The following is a 17,682-nucleotide window of genomic DNA, read 5'->3' on the forward strand; positions in this document are numbered from 1 at the left end:
ACACACACACACTCACAAGCCTCTGATAAATTCTTGACTTGCAAAAATGTTATTTTCCAGATGGGAGAAACAAAACAGATAACTCTTACTTTGGCCTTAATCCTGACTCAAATGACCAACTAAGTGGTGACAGAAACCTTGAGAGTTACAGACTTCCCTATGCCAGCCTCTTCAGAGACAGGGCACTAGTTAACCTCGGCCACAAAAATATAAATACATATTTCCAAAAAATATAAAATTGTGTATAATTAACCACACTGGGGGGCACCTGGGTGGCTCAGTCAGTTGAGCATCACACTCCCAATTTTGGCTCAGGTCATGACCCGGGGTCATAGGATCGAGCTGCACGATGGGCTCTTCATGGAGCGGGGAGCCTGCTTAAGATTCTCTGTCTCTTCCTCTCTCCCTATCGCACAACAAAACAAGAGTGCACCAGGACAGAGGATCTTCCGTTTCCACTCAGTTCACGGGGCCTGGTGAACTGGGAGAACAGCAGCCCAGGTGAGACATAAGGAGCAAGCACTCTTTGGTGTTCAATCTCCTAAACTCAGCAGCAGATGTGGCTTACTAGAAAATAAGAGATGCCATCAAGGAGGCAGTGAAAAAGTCATTTAAAGAAAAAAAAAACTCGGAAAAAAAAAAAGTCAGGTTTCTACATTGGGCTTTAGAAAGCAGAAGTGAAAAAATGATGGGGATAATCCCAAGGCCAGATATTTGAAAAAGGAAAAAAAAAAAAATACTATATATAGCATGAATCACATGCCATACACTGTTCTATGTACCTCATTTACCTTGCTGCATAAAAAGGTGAAATATGAATGCCTGGGGAACATGAAAAAAGATTTTCAATAATCTCATTAGTAATTTAAGAAATGCCAATGAAAACAACATACAATTTTCCACCATCAGATTCAGACACATGTATACAAACACGCACACATATGATATGCCTCATTAGCAAAGGTTTGGACAAAATGGGCACCTTCATAACTGACTGGAAGCCATATAGTTTGTTATTTTTTTGTGGAGAGAGTAATTTGTTAATTTCTATTAAAATATTAAATGTGCATACCATTCAACATTCCACTCGATATGTATCCTAGAAAAATGCTCAAATAGGTCAACAGTGAAATATGTACAAAGACTTTCATTCTATCATTGTGCACATTACAATGATGTGATGAAAAGCTGAGAACAACCTAAATGTCAAAGACTGAAGGCTTAATAATCTACAGAAAGCTATACTATTTCGAAAGTTCTACAAAACAGAAGAATTTATTCCTAGATGGACATATATAGGAATGTACACAGAAAGATCTGGAGGGATACACACTACACATTTAATTAGAGAGAGGGACTATGCCTTCCACTACTGGTAGGGATGAAGATCCACAAACAAGTATGAGGATACAAGTGTAACTAATGCCCATGACAAACACAGAGCACCATCTGAAAGAATAAACCTGAATTAAAGGAACCCCTCCATCACGATTTTTGTTTAAAACAAAATTAACACATGTTGACTCTGAAAAATTCAAACAATTCAGAAGTCCCCTTCACAATCAATCCTACTCTCCAAAGGTTAAACTAAAATAATAAAGTAAAAAATGATAACAGAAGATTAAAGGAGGGCTTGTAATCAAAATTAAGAGGGGCACCTGGGTGGCTCAGTCGATTAAGGGTCCAACTTCAGCTTAGGTCATGATCTCAGTTTGTTTTGAGCCCCGCATTGGGGTCTCTGCTGTCGGCACAGAGAAACCGCTTCAGATCCTCTGTCCCCCTCTCTCTTCCATCCCCTCTGTCTCTCAAACATAAATAAACATAAAAAAAAATTGTTTAAAAAAATTAAGATAAGCTAAGCTCAAGCCTAGAAAGGTAGGAGTATGGAGGTGAGGTCAACAGGCTAAGGTCTGAGGCTTGTAGAAAATGCTGAAGGCAATTGAAAGGGAGTTCAAGGGGCGCCTGGGTGGCGCAGTCGGTTAAGCGTCCGACTTCAGCCAGGTCACGATCTCGCGGTCCGTGAGTTCGAGCCCCGCGTCAGGCTCTGGGCTGATGGCTCGGAGCCTGGAGCCTGTTTCCGATTCTGTGTCTCCCTCTCTCTCTGCCCCTCCCCCGTTCATGCTCTGTCTCTCTCTGTCCCAAAAATAAATAAAAAACGTTGAAAAAAAAAAAAAAAGAAAGCAAATTATTAAAAAAAAAAAAAAAAAAAAGAAAGGGAGTTCAAGTTTATATTTAGATTAAAAAAAAAGTGGACAAAGTGAGAATATTAAAGAGAAGATATGTGAAGATCCCTAAAGGTAGGTGAGGAATTGCCAGGAAACAGCCTCGGTTAAGAGTAAGTCACAGGGGGGCGCCTGGGTGGCTCAGTCAATTGAGCATCCCACTTCAGCTCAGGTCATGATCTCACTGTCCGTGAATTCGAGCCCCACGTCGAGTTCTGTGTTGACAGTTCAGAGCCTGGAGCCTGCTTCGGATTCTGTGTCTCCCTCTCTCTCTGTCCCTCCCCGGCTCATGTTCTGTCACTCTCTCTCAAAAATAAACATTAAAAAAAGATTAAAAAAAAAATAAGTCACATAAGGGGCATCCTTCAGATCATGATCTCCTGCTTTTTGAGTTCCAGCTTCGTGTCAGGCTCTGTGTTGATAGCTCAGAGCCTGGAGCCTGCTTCAGATGCTGTGTCTTCCTCTCTCTCTGCCCCTCCTGTGCTCACGCTCTGTCTCTCCCTCTCTCTCAAAGATAGATAAATGTTAAAAAAAAAAAAAAAAAAAAAAAAAGTAACTCACACAAAACCAACAACACTTTAATTTTCCTTAGGTTCATTCACCTGATTGACAGGTACATACTTAACATCTACTCTGAGCCAGATCCTATGCACAGACATAAAAACAAACAAACAAACAAACAAACCCTGACAATGCTCCTGCCCTCTTGAAGATGATAATCTAGCACAAGGACAGATATGAATCAAATAACCAAACTGATCAATTTACTATCACGAGGTGAGACAAGGGCTTAGAAGTCAGGAAACAACTATCTCCAAACAACTATGCAAAGAAATGGAGTCCATCGACAGAACACAGGGGTCCACGAACTTGCATGGTGGAGGAAAAAAGTAAATCTTTGTTTACATTAGCCTTTAACTGAAATTTAGCACTTCCTTCTATATGAACACTGGCAACAAACCACAGTAGTTACGACTTTGCCACCAATAAAAATCACAGCTATTTCCATATAACACTACCGCTATTGCAGATAATCTGAATGATCCTTTATACAATTTATCAAACCTGCCCTTCCTTTTATTATTTAATGTGGTAATTAGGAAGTATATATTTAATATTACAAGTGGTTTTCATACTTTGGTAACTATTTCTGTGTCATTTTTCCCTTCTTAAACCCCATATTTTATTGTATACATTATTCTGAGAAACGGTCTAAAGGCTTTACCTGATTGTCAAACGAATGCAGGGCACAAGAAAGATTAACTATCACGCAGCTAAATTCCAGTAAAGTAGATAGGTATATATCGAAATGGACTATAAAATCAAGGAATTCAATTACTCTATACACATGACCTCAAGTAATGAAAGCAACCAAATCCTCCCCCAAAAATAAAATAAAATAAAATAAAATAAATCCTCAAACCTTTAATTTTGAGTCTAGTTGTTCAACAAGTATTTGCCAAGTGCTTACTTTGTGACAGCCACTGTGTGAGGCAATGGGGAAACAATAGCAAACCAATTCTATTAACATGGCCTGTCCTGATCATGGATCCTCAGTGTCCATCAAATTAACTGGTGGACAACCTATAAATGTTTGCTAAATGCTGACAGAAGAATGTCTAAGAATAGAATAAGTGCCACCAGCATGTTATTCCATTTCTTGGGCAAGTTTCATCAACTCTCCACCATTAAATAATTTCACTTTTCTCTTTCCTCCTGCCTTGTATCTCCTGTGGCTCAATTCAACAGTCTTTATTTTAAGAGAAATTGTTCTTCTGAAGAACATCTAACCAAAGGGAACAAGGACCAAGTGAATAGTAATAAATTCCTTTTAAGACTTGCACATATTGGTATGCTATAGCATGCACCACTATGAATTCTACCTATATAAAAACACTCACAGGCCTCAAAGATGAAGCTTGCAACCAGATTCTTGATCCAGTAAGAGAAAAAGAAACACAAGTAAAGTAACAGAGGTCTAAACCAATTTCCCAGCAGCTTGGGGACAAGTGGAAGAAATGGACAGTAAAGCAAAGACCTCCCCCTCAGCCTCTTCACCTCACACTGTTACTAAGAAAGCTCTCACAAAATGGGCAGAACTATCTTCCAAACCAACGCACCACTCAAAGTTGTGAGAACTGCATCATTACACAAGAGCTTAGCAATTTCACCCCACACCTTCTTAACCCTTCAGACTCCTTTGGCCACTTATTTTACCATGGAAAGGAAAAATCTAAGCACTTCCAGTGAAATTGTGAGGTGAGCTTAGCATACAGCTGTGCTGATGAACTGCCAGCCCTGGGATGCATTACAGCAAAGGAGGCTACAGATTACTTTATAATCCTCTACTTGTAGACTTCAAGTTCAGCCTGACTGCTCCATGAAATCATTTTTTCCATCCTAGTGAAAGCAGTCCCTGCCTGCCCTCTGGTGAGCCCAGGCAAGGTGGCTTTAAATAAACTCTGTGTTCAAATGACCCAAGTAATTTAGAAATGGAAGCTAGAAAGAGAATGTAGTTATCCTATTATCTGTTCTCCTCTCCAAAAGGACAATAGTAACAACTTCTAATGAGCACGTGCTGTGTTCAGGACTTGTGCTAATCATTTTACATATATAATGATCCTTAGAAAACAACTTTATACGAAGGTATCATTATTATCCCCACTTTGCTAGCCAAGAAACAGGTCCGCAGGAACTAGGTCATTTTACAAGGTTAGAGACCTATTAGTGATGAGTGGGGATTTAAACTCAGGCTGGCTGAGCCTATATTCTTAACCACGGTAACATTCTGCTTCTGGTCCTGGAATCTTACCATTAATTAACCTTGCTTTTTCCTTCAAATACTCTAAACAGCTCTTTCAGATCTTAGGTGCAGAGTGTTAAGATGCAGGGCAAACTAATGATTTATTCTAGGAGTGCTTGAAGAACTTGGGGGCTAGAGTCTGGGCACAGTAGAAAAAGGTGAGAGAAGGGCACACACTGTTCAGGTTCCACAGGACTAAAATAGAAGATTTCTTTAAAATGAAGCAAGAAGGAAGCCACACTATCTTGTCCTCTCAATAGAGGAGTGGTTTTTCCTTAGTCTCTTCCTCTTTTCCCTTCAACCACTGCAGAAGCCACACAAAATAGCTCCACTTAGAAGGGAGGGTAGGTACTATTTAACTACAGCTTCCTAATAATTCAGCAATGTGTGCTGCAGTAAAAAAAAAAAATAGCACAGGGCTGGAAGCTACAAGACTTGGATTGTCTACCCAGGATCAACCACTAACTGACTGTTTTCAGGCAGTGTTCCCTCTGAGGTAAGTACGGGTATGATACTAGCCTAGGTATGGGCCTCTTTCTGGTCCACAGCTAGGAGTTTGGGCCACATCAAACAAGCTGGTATCTAGCCATTTCTGACCTACAGAGGTGTCAACTTCATACTGTCAACTAATACATGGATTCATACACAATCTTTCATGCTACACCACCTGTTTCTTATCTTCCTAATCTAATTCTACATAATTCCAGCATCTGCCAACCTTCTAACCTCCTGGCTGTCAATAGAGATTCAAGTAGTGGTTCAAAGCAGAGAAATATCTAATTTCACTCAAGAATCCTTGGGATGTGAAAGGGGACTAATACTTCTAAAATAAGGAGGTAATAGAAACACTTCCAGACAGACACCACTAATCACAGCTACCCTATTAGTTCCAATGGCTTGCTGGGTCAACACTGGGTCATAGTGTAGAGAGAATAATAAATACCTCAGAATTGTGTGTGTGTGTGTGTGTGTGTGTGTGTGTGTGTGTGTGTGTGTTGGCAGTGATGGTGGGCTGGTAGTAATTAATCAGCTTGCTTTCAACCAATATGCTTATGAACATTATGTAAAGAGAAAAGGAGAGGTCACTTCAGTTATAAGAACTCAGAAAAAGGAAATCTAGTGTCTCTCAAATTTTTCTTGGCTGCAGTATTTATGCAGCTTGAATCAAGGTTTCATGACCTAATAGGGAAAGTCTGTTCAAAAGCCTGAATGAAACTGTGGCCACAAAAGATTAAAACAAAAGCTTATGTGGCTACAATGGTGAATCTATAGCTTATCATCAACCCAGATTTAAAAGAAAGTCAAGAAAATCCAGCAGAATCATTTCAAAACTTTATCTTACTAACTAGCTTGTTGAGTTTTTAAAAAATTATATACTCACATCTGTACACCTTTTTTTTTTCTTGCCCTACTGCTCTGGCTATGATTTCTAGTACTATGTTGAATAAAACTGTCAAGAGTGAACATCTTTGTCTTGTTCCCATTTTTAGGGAGAAAGCATTCAGTCTTTCACAATTAAGTATGGTATTAGTAGTAAACTTGTCATTTTCACTCTTGGCCAAGTATCAAAGAGCAAGCTCTTTGAATAGAAATCTCAATGGAATACAGGTAGCAGAGTGGGGACAAACCGTGCCACTTTTGCCTACCTCCTTTCTCCCTCTTTCCTCATATAACAATGCTTTGATGTTTCCCTCAGGAGAAGTCAACATTCCCCCACCAGTGCAGTTCTAGGGCAGTGAGCAGCTGAGTCAGGTCTTGGCAATTCATCTATCCTACCCTCTGTTCCAGATATTTAGTCCAATAAAATTCAAAGATGGGACTTCTTTGAAATTATTCCATAAGGCTCTCTTTCTACTAAACTTATAGATTAGGGGTCAACAAAGTATGACGCATGACTGAAAGGTGTCCATCTGTTTGTTTTTTGGTAAATAAAGTTTTATTGCAATGTGGCCACACCTGCTCATTCACCTATTGTCTACGGCTGCTTTTGAGTAACAACAGCCAAGAAGAGTAGCTACAACAGTGACCATAGGGCTCCCAAAGCCTAAATTCTAATCTGTCCCATTAACAGAGCCAGTTTCCTGTCTGCTGTTATTGATAGTATCTGGATAGTATCTGGATACTATCTGGAGAGAACCTACTAGAAATGGCATTAACATAAAAGAAGAAAACAACTCCAAATATTAGGGAAGTTCCTGGATTTGGATGGGCCAGAACTATTATACCCCAACATTTTTCAGTTCCATAGCCAATAAATCCAGCTTTTTTTTCTCAAGCAAGTATAAATGGGGCTTCCTTCATTTGAATTCAAATTTGCAACATAGATTAAAAACTATAATGCTCACTGCAAAATCACAATTCTAATTTCTTCCTCCGTTATACAGCTATGAATACCATAAAGATAGCCAGAATTTCTTCTGGATGAGAAAGTCACTGAGCACTACAAACTGTAATTTCTGTAACCAAAACAGTGTACAAGCAACCAATTCAGGGTTCATTTTGGCTGTTTTTCCAACCAACCAACCTGAAGTGTTATTAAACAATAAAAGAACAAAAAAGATGTAAGCCAAAGTTACCCCTACCACACACACACACACACACACACACACACAAAGAACACTGACAATCATCACAATCAATCATTCACAGAACAACCAAGCTATAAGTACAAAAACAAAAGTTAAGTGCTGCCATTATAATCTCCCTGAAATAAAGCAAACATTCCAAAACCAAGTAGAGAAAGAGGTTTCTGCTTCCTTTAACAAAGCCTAAACTTCTAAGGGGACACAGTTAACTAATTAGGGAGGATGTGATTAAAATTGAGGCTGCTAATGGGCACCTGGGTGGCTCAGTCAGTTAAGCGTCCAACTTTGGCTCAGGTCATGAACTCACAGTTTGTGGGTTCGAGCCCTGCGTGGGGATATATGCTGACAGCTCAGAGCCTGGAGCCTGCTTCAGATTCTGTGTCTCCCACTCCGTGCCTCCCCTGCTCAGACTCTGTCTCTGTCTCTCAATAATAAATAAAAATGCCTAAGAAAAAAATTGGAGCTAATTGTCTACTGGGTATATAGCTCCAGGAATATTCCCTAGAGGCTCTCAGCAATGGGAGACAAAATTAAGCCTAATATTCCTGCCACTTATGCAATTATCATTTGTCTGTCTCTCTCTCCTCAGCAAACTTAAAAGTACATAGAGGTATGGTCCTTAATGCAAGCTCTATGTTCCCGTGTGGAAATAATTTTACATTATGTTTAGAAACAGAATTATTTTGTGTTTCAACTTGTTTTAATGTGTACATTCTGGAGCAAGGAGATGTTTCTTTCAACAGCTTGCTTTCCATCTGCAGAAGCCAGATGTTAACCTACGGGAAAACTCAAGTGTTTACTAAGACCAATTCCTACAGAGAACAAGTATCAAGTGGTGGGGAGAGGGAGGAAGAGGAGGCTTCAAAGGGAGTTGCTTAGGCAGTGCCATTGCGAACTGCAGCTTTCGAGGAGGGGCGGGGAGACCGATACCAAGAATAGTATGCCCTGACAAGATGTTTTCTTCCTGGGTGTATCTTCCCCTAGAATTGCAGAATCATTCAAGGGAGTCAGAGACAGGACTGTAAAAATGAAATGAGTGAGAATTCTTAGAAGGCAATTTCACATTTCATCTCTATTAACGATAAAAACCAAAGTTATCTAGGGCCACACACAGGTTCATATTCTAGCTCTCCACTGTGGTGGAAACTGTCAACCACCCCACAGTCTTCTTTCTCTTCTTCTGCCTGCAAGTGATAAAATACCCCGGGTACTGCCTAGGGCCCTGGCTGCCTATGTTCAAACTCGATTTCCCATCCTCCTCTGTAGACAGATGTGGCCAATGTAAGTATGTTAGGGCCAACAAAAGTGATGTGTACACCTTCTGGGTCCTGAATGTTTTCATCTCCATTACCTGGATGAAAAATAATAATGACTAGAGCACGGGTTGCGTATGGCGGAATGACCCTGCAAAGCATCGACTACTCATTTCTGGTCTTGGAGAAAGAAATAAGCTTCTAGGTTATTTAAGCTACTATACCGTGGAGTCTCCTTGTTATGGCAGCCCAGCCCACATCCTACTATTACAGCCACTTACTGTCTGAGCTACTGAGTCAAGTTATTTAACCTAAGTCCCAGTTTCCTCATCTGTAAAATGCTAGTATTTTGTGATGTGCTAATAAGATCCTATTTACTTAGTAAGGTACTAAGAAGAATAAATGGGTTGAAATGTGATATGCCAAATCTGTGACTTACACACACATACAAGGGCTCAATTAAGGGGAGCGACAGTAGCAAAGATAAATGACACCTTGCCAAGTGGCTTTCAAAGACCTCTGACAACAAGCAGTGACTGTGCCCACAAAACCCTCAAGGCAGAGAATGTGTGTCTGCTATATATATCACAAGTGCCTTCTCTTCTGGCCTCTGTGGTCTCAGCAGGAGAAACAAGATGACAAAGGGAACGTCATCTGGAAAGCATCGTAATACGACACACATGTCGTGCTGCCGCTGTGGCGATGAGGAAAGATACTGCATGACCAGAAGGCAATGAGGAAAGATACTGAATGATCTGTATACACTTTTATGATCATTTATCCCATTCAAATAGGTTCGAGATAATGTTTGCATCCTAGTATATGGAGGCATCAATACTCAGCAAGCCAGACTCTGCCTCTTCTAAGAGACCTAGGGACAATACAACTTCCCTGGCCGAGGGGAGTATCACACAGACTGAAAGGCCTCAGAGGCCAAAGCTCAGGGACTGCAGCCACAGCATCACTATCACTACCAACATCAACATCTACCAAAGTCAGTCCAAAGTTAAAGACTCCCTCTGGTACACTGGTCTTGAGAAACCAAGGCTTGAGATCAATGACAAAAATTCCTGCACTCGGAAGCAGCAAACAACTTAGGGCCTTTATTTCTGTTCCACTTCCCTCAATTGTTACTTACAGGTTCCCGGCCATCCATGGCCTCCATCCAGAGCCTCCGGTCCTCTTCCGACAACGCCTGCATGGTGATGACTCCTGGCCTGTGAAGAAAGGAGGACACAGATATGAACCCAAGGCCACAGGCAGAGAGATCTTGATGAAGGTGAATCTTCAAGAAATATCTGCACAGCATAGTGAGGGGTTGGTGAGATTAACAACACAAAGACAGACACACACGTGGCTCTTCAGAGCCATCTTCCAGTCTCAGAAAGCAAAGCCATCCCCTAAATGCCCCTCAGTGAACCCATTTCCCTCAGGGAGCAAGGGAAAAAACACAGTAGACAAGACCCTAGAGTTACTCAACACAAATGATTAAAGTGATTACTTTAGGGGCACCCGGGTGGCTCAGTCGGTTAAGCATCCAACTTCGGCTCAGGTCATGATCTGGTGGTTCATGACTTCAAGCCCCATGTTGGGCTCTATGCTGACAGCTGAGAACCTGGAGCCTGCTTTGGATTCTGTGTCTCCCTCTCTCTCTGCCCCTCCTCCACCCCCGCCCCCCCCCCCCCCCGCCAGGTGTGAAGTTCTTTACACGCATTACCTCTTTTAACTGCTCACTGAAATCTGTCTGCTCTTTCAAAGTGAGCACAAACCCTCCAGAAAGCTTGTACATAATACCAAATGTTGTTTGTTGAGTCCCCCTTACAGACAGTACCCCACAACAAGAGACTTGCACCATGGAAACATCCTTGGGAGAAGGGGCTAAAAGCCCTCTGAGCTCATTAAAGCATGAGTTCTTAGGGTCCACAGATGGGTCCCAGACTGTCTATGAACCTTGCTTCCATCTTCGCATGTACATATGTATATTCTTCTGTATTAACAGTTTAATCTATCCCATTATCAAAAAAGACTGCAACCCTCAAAAAGTTAAGAACTGCTGATTTAAACCCCCATTTTAAAGCTTGAGAAAGCCCAAAAGGCAGTCAGAGGTCGAATGAGCAAGGATTCCATCCCATTACCATGTGAGTCTGTGGCACTGTTCATGATCACAGAACACTATGGTATTGACACACATATGGGCCTGGCCATATCCTCAACAGCACGAGTCTATTCATTCTGACCCATTATATCACTGCTTTATTTCCAAAGTTCCAATGAATATGCTAGGTCTATTTATGTTGAACATATTTCAAATATCACATTTGCCTCTTTTCATTCATCATCCCTCAACATCCCCTAAGGAAAAAATGTTCCAAAGATGTGAGCATGTAAGTACATGGGGATTGTGAATCCGAGGGGTGGGGTGTGAATGTGTGTGCACGTTTTGTGTGTGGAGGGGTAGGTGGACAAAAGTGGTGGTAGGTGAGTAAGCGGGTGCATGAGTGGATTCGTTGAGCATGAGAACACTAATTCCCTTCCTGTGAAGGCCATTCTGGGCAATGCCACCCTAACACAAAGGGGACTTCGAAAATATAGTAAGGTCTTTCTCCACCAGCCCCTGCCGGGGCCCTACCTCCTCTTCTCAGAAATTCTCATTCTCAGACCCAAGTGCACATCTCCCACCATCAGCCTATGCACTGTGCCACACCCATGGGCATCTGGGTCTTACTGGAAGCCCACGGCTCCACAGAGCCGATCCTTGGCTTGTGGGCAGATTGATTCTACTCTTCCACCTCGAGCAAAAGTCTTCAATAGCTTAGAGATAAAAAGAATACAAAGCTGCAGTCCATTGCAGAGCTCTCAAGCTCCTAGATCTGGAAATTTGAGTGTTGCTCAAAGTGTTGTGCCTAGACCACCAGCTTCAGAATCAGGCGTTCCCTTAAAATGGAGATTCCCAACCCAAAACCACCTTCCTGAATCTGAATTTCTGGGCTGGGGCTGGGAACATGGATTTCAACCAACTTCCCAGGTGATCCTGCTGCACAGTGAGGTCTGAGGCCCACTACCCTGGGCTGCCCATAGGTCCCCCCTTTCCTTCCTGTCCCCCCACACTAAAAGAACAAAGACACCCTCTGTTATATGCTAGGGTCAAGCAGCCAATGTGTCTCTGGTTCATTTCCTGCTAGGTGCTCACCAGCAAATAGTGAGACCATGGCAGTGGCCTAGCATACCAAGATTTCAGGGGCCTTGCAGATGTCACATCAACTTCATGGCACACAGTGTGAGATACCCACCCAGAGCCACAAAGAGGAAGTTCAGACAAACTCAGAGGCCACTTGGCCCTAGTAACCAGGAAAGTCAACAGGATTTGTTTTCACTTCAAGAAGAAATATCAAAATGTGAGTTCTTTTCCACATGTGGTTTTGTTCCCCTTTATGGAGTGTGGGGGGGGGGGGGCAGTACAGAACTGAATAAAGTGGATTTAACACACTTAGTTCCAATCCTATCACCCATCCCAAGTTCAGTTTATTTTCTCCCAGTCTCATGTATGTACATCTGGATCACAGTACTATCCTTTCTAGACATCTAGAAAACACCCCTTTGGCTCCAACTTTCTTTTCCTCAGTTACAATTTAAACCACAGGTAAACAAATCTCTTAAGTGTGAATTTCCAAGAACCAAGGTGAAAGGATCAACTTTATTTTGGAATCAAGCAGTAAGTTTCTTTGCATATTTGCCTTCCCTATGTCCCTACGAGCCATCATGCCTCAAAACAAAACAAAATGAGCACAACTCTCTATAATCCTATACTTTCTGTGTCCGTCCTGTGTGACAGCACACTTTTCTAGGGGCATCAGCTTAGTTCACATGTGAAAAGCACTGGCTTTTCCTAACAAAGGGGAGAGGAGGAAGGAAAAAGAGAATTCCAGACTGGGATATGCAATGAGGAACAGAAAACATAAAACAATGGACGAGAACTGAAGAGCTCTTTCTAGCTCTACAAAGAATCGTGACATTATCACGTAACAGAATAAAAACGACAATAATAAATATCCTAGGAGGACATGTCAGATGCTGTGCTAAGAACCATATATATATATACATATATATGTACATATATGTATACATATATATGTACATATATATGTATACATATATGTGTGTGTATATATATACACATATATATACATATATACATATATGTATATATGTGTGTGTGTATGCGTGTATATATATATATATATATATATATATATATATATATAAATTCATTTAATCTTGACAACTACATCATAAGGAAGGTATACTCTCATTATCCCACAGGGCAGATGAAAAAACCAAGGGTCAAAAAGGTCAAGTACTTTGTCCACAGTCCCAGAACCAGGATCTGAACCCAGCAGTCTGCTGCTTCTTCCTTGTATGCAAGACCACAGCAAATGTGAAGGTGCCCTAGGCCACGGTGAGCTAATATTGACCACCCAAGTCCTCTGTCATCAAAAAGGACTAGGCCCTTCCTTAAGCATCAGAGTGAGCTCCTGCATGGCATCAAATAATATCAAACAATAAAGGGCTCTGTAAAACCTAAAGGATCTCATAAATATGATCACCACTAGAATACCACTCAAACAGCCAATCCAAAACAAGAATATGATGGTGGCCAGTGTGACGGTGGCTCACTTTCTACAGCAGTGGTTCTCCACATTTTTTTATGCCTTAACATTCTCAAGAGATGGAAAGGTGAGGACTTCCTTTTAAAGAACACAAAAAGCACTAATCGTAAAGGAGAAAAAAAATGAGACACCTCAACTTCACCAAAATGAATAATTTTCATTATAAAAAGGTAACATTAAAAGAGTGAAGAAAAGGTGGGGCGCCTGGGTGGCGCAGTCGGTTAAGCGTCCGACTTCAGCCAGGTCACGATCTCGCGGTCCGTGAGTTCGAGCCCCGCGTCAGGCTCTGGGCTGGTGGCTCGGAGCCTGGAGCCTGTTTCCGATTCTGTGTCTCCCTCTCTCTCTGCCCCTCCCCCGTTCATGCTCTGTCTCTGTCTGTCCCAAAAATAAATAAAAAACATTAAAAAAAAAATTTTAAAAGAGTGAAAAGGCAAACTACAGAGAAAGAGAAGATGTTTGTGGTTTGTATCTTCAGTGACACTCTTAACCAAAATATGTAAAGAATGCCAACAAATAAGAAAAAATGAACCCAATTAATAAAATGGATCAAAGACTTGAAGAGGCACTTCAGGAAAGACAAAAAAAAAAAAAAAAAAAAAATGGCCAACAAGTGTAAGAAATAGGGCCCAACATGATGTCTCTTCAAGGAAATGCAACTGAAACCACAATGAAATATAACAGATGGAGAGCATTCAGAAGACCACCAATACCAAGTAGTGGCAAGAATGCAAAGCCACTACAACTCTCATACACTGCTAGAGAGAAAATCGATAAAACCTTTCTGGCATTATCCACTAATACTAAACATACACCTGCTCTATGACCTAGCATTTCTACCTCTACTTATATATCCAAGATAAAGGAGTGGATATATGTCTACCAAAAGACACACTCAAGAACTCAGTTTTATTCATAATGGTCAAGTTTTACAACAACAAAAAATTCAAATATCCATCTAGAAAAGTCAATTGTTTATGTTTAAACAAGCGAACACCACACAACAATAAAAAAGAACAACCACTAGGTACACTCAACAAAATGAATGAACCTTACACACATAACAATGAAACAATCCAAACACAAAAGACTACTAACGGTATGATTCCATTGATATGATGTTCGAACACTAGTGAAAGTCATCTATGGTGACAGAATTCAGAACAGTGATTTCATCTTGGGGGAAAGGTAGGAGCACACTGGAAAGAAACCTTCCGAGGTGACTGCTATGTTCTGTAACTTGATCTGGGTGGTTACATAGGTAAGGATGTTGGGTGGGGAGTTATAAAGATATAGAATTAAGATCTGTGCATCTTACTGTGATTACAACTCAATTTAAAAAAAAAAAAAAAAGGTTTTAAATACCAAAGAAAGAGTACTTGTCATTACTAACTTAGGCTCGCTTCCCCTGACTGTGGTGCTTCATACCGATAGAAGCACCTAGCGGACAACTAACTGAACTACTCTACACTAGTCTTTACAATGTAGATTTAAAAAGTATCTACTTCATCCAGTTGTTGTGAAGGCGAAGTGAAATATTCATAAAGCATTTCAAAGTGTCAGACACACGGTAAACGCTCCAAAAATTAGTTGTTATAACTGGGCTAAATGGAGGTGGGGGGTGGAGCGAAAAAGATGTCAAGTGTGCACAAGGGTCAAAATTACAGAGGGAGAAGGGCAGGTGTATGTATATAGTTTAAAAAAGGAAAAGAAACCAGCCACAGGTGCTTCTGCTACACAGGACCCCACCCCTAAAAAACTCACACACAGCACTGAAAATCACACCTCTACCACAAAGCCAGCCAGGCCAGGGGCTGCAGTGACACACAGGCTCTGACATCATGGCCATTTCCTTTTTCCTCCAGAGTAAAAGCATCAAAGTGGCCTGCTTCCCCCTTTTGGGATTAATGTCATATAATTGATAAGGACAAAGAAGGGGTCTTTAGCAAATTCTAGAAAATGTGCCAAGGAGCTCCCTCTGCTCCCTAGTTGGGAGAAGTAACAAAGGACCTGCAATCCTTTCGACAGCGCAATCCTAAAATACTACTTAAGATATGGCACCTCATTTTCACTCTGAATAAATCCTTGGTTAGTGCTCTATCTTTATCAGCTTGAGAACTGTGAACAAGTATCTGCAATTTTTTCTAAGCTGGCACTCCACCTGTCACACGACTGGGGAGGAGATGCAGAAAATGGTTACTCATCTGTCACAGGGCAAACTGTGCCCCAGCACCATATCCCCTTCAATTCTGGCCTCCAGAAAGAGCCCATGGAGAACAGGACACCCTTTACTGCCACATCCAGGAGGTGGGACCACTCATGTTAGCTCACAGCCTCCTCAGCAGCAGAGAGCAAGCAGAAACTCAACCAGCCCTGATTCCAGAGCCACTCAACAGCTTTCCTGCTCTAATCTGATTCCTGAATCTGAGTCAACAATAGTGATCTCAGGGGCTTGGCAATTCCCCTACTTCCTACTGGACAAGGAAATGCTGTTACTAACTCCACCCCACCGAAACAAACACACGCAGAATCTAATAGTACTGTTCTTTCTAAATCAACTTCCAAAGGTCTAGGGGTTACCCATTCCTAAGACTCTAAGTATTCTGTTGGCAAGAACTCATCCCCCAGGTTGCATCCACACAACAAGACTCATGTATAAGTCAAGTTCAGAGTGAAAGAAGGGCTGTGGCACCCACAGAAACACACATTCCCTCAGCCTGTGTTTGAAGCCTCTATGCTTAGACAGGACAACAGGGACTGGTGAAGGCTTGGAAAAACAGGCTGCCATCCACAGGTGAAAACACACTGCTTCTCACATGCCATTGGGAAAACAGGCCCCAACCGTTCCTGGACCATTACACGGGTTTAAGGTTCAGTACATCTTCATTGACACAAAGATACGACCAAAGTCATGCCAAATAACCTTAGAGAATGACATTTCTTTCTTGTCCATAAAATTACACACTCAAATGTCTATAGCCAACAGGCAAGTAGGCAAAAGGGAGTGAAATTGAATAAAAAAAGTATTTACTGCCCCAGGGAAAACAGGCTCAGTCTCACTTTCCTCGTAACATTCAGCCCTTTTTTTTTTCTTTTGCACATTTACTTTTTTGATAGAATCAAAGGAACAAAGGAAATATTTCCCTTCTGTGGGAAAGATAACAGTGTAATGCAAAGTGGCAGCTGTCACCTGTCATCACAGTGAAACAGCGGGGCATGGTGGAGACTGCAGCAAAGTAAAGAGTACAAGCATCACCTAAAGGAGGCATCCCCCCGGGCACCTAAATATTTCGGTCAATTAAGCCTCTGACTTTGGCTTAGATCATGATCTCACAGTTCATGGGTTCAAGCCTTGCATGGGGCTCTGTGCTGACAGCTCAGAGCCTGGACCCTGCTTCACATTCTTTGTCTCCCTTGCTCTCTGCCCCTCCCCCACTCATACTTTGTCTCTCTCTCAAAATAAACAAACATGAAAAAGATTTAAAAAAAATAAATGAGGCATCCACCATTCAGCTCTATCAATAGCTGGCACATGGGAAGGGGGATCAATATTAACAGATTTTTCCAGCTTCAAAATGTTGCCTCTAACAGTACTCAAACCAAACCAAACATGTCTGTGGACCACCAATCTGCAACTTCTAGTGTCTATGTCTGACTTCCTCTGCCTCTGTCCCTGAGCTTCACCCCAGGTTATCATGGCATAATATAAAGTCATCTCATGCACTAGAACCAACAACAATGTGTTTCTGTATTCTTGATTCATCTCACAAATTCAACAGAGCATCTCCAGATCTTCAAAAAAAAAGAACAAACAGGGGCACCTGGGTGTCTCAGTTAAGTATTGATCTCAGCTCAGGTCATGATCTAAGGGTGCTGTAAGTTTGAGCCCCATATCAGGCTACACACTGTCAGTGCAGAGCCTGTTTGGGATTCTCTCTCTCCTTCTCTTTCTGTCCCTCCCCAGCTCGTGTGCTTTGCACATGCTATCCCTCTCTAAAAATAAATAAACTTAAAAAAAAAAAAAAAAGGAGAAACATGGGCTACTTCCTCTTCTTCCCAATACTCAGTACCCTGTGTCATCCCTGGAGGGCAACATTCATCTATTTAGCGATAAAAAGTTATGAATCTGTACAACTGTAAATTCACTAATGACCC

General features: G+C 41.5%; 1 protein-coding gene across 5 annotated transcripts in view; it reads right to left on the minus strand.

Annotated features, from left to right (window-relative positions):
- The window catches only part of ARHGAP26 (Rho GTPase activating protein 26), a 425,071-nt gene that overhangs the window by 253,106 nt on the left and 154,283 nt on the right, over positions 1-17,682 (minus strand). For all 5 annotated transcript variants that reach the window (XM_058733064.1, XM_058733057.1, XM_058733045.1 and 2 more), the window contains exon 11: positions 10,002-10,080. In XM_058733064.1, coding sequence (XP_058589047.1) covers positions 10,002-10,080 — 79 coding nt within the window. The remainder of the gene's footprint in view (positions 1-10,001; positions 10,081-17,682) is intronic.

The sequence above is a fragment of the Neofelis nebulosa genome, chromosome 1, assembly GCF_028018385.1.
Source record: "Neofelis nebulosa isolate mNeoNeb1 chromosome 1, mNeoNeb1.pri, whole genome shotgun sequence".
NCBI classification, from domain to species: Eukaryota; Metazoa; Chordata; class Mammalia; order Carnivora; family Felidae; genus Neofelis; species Neofelis nebulosa.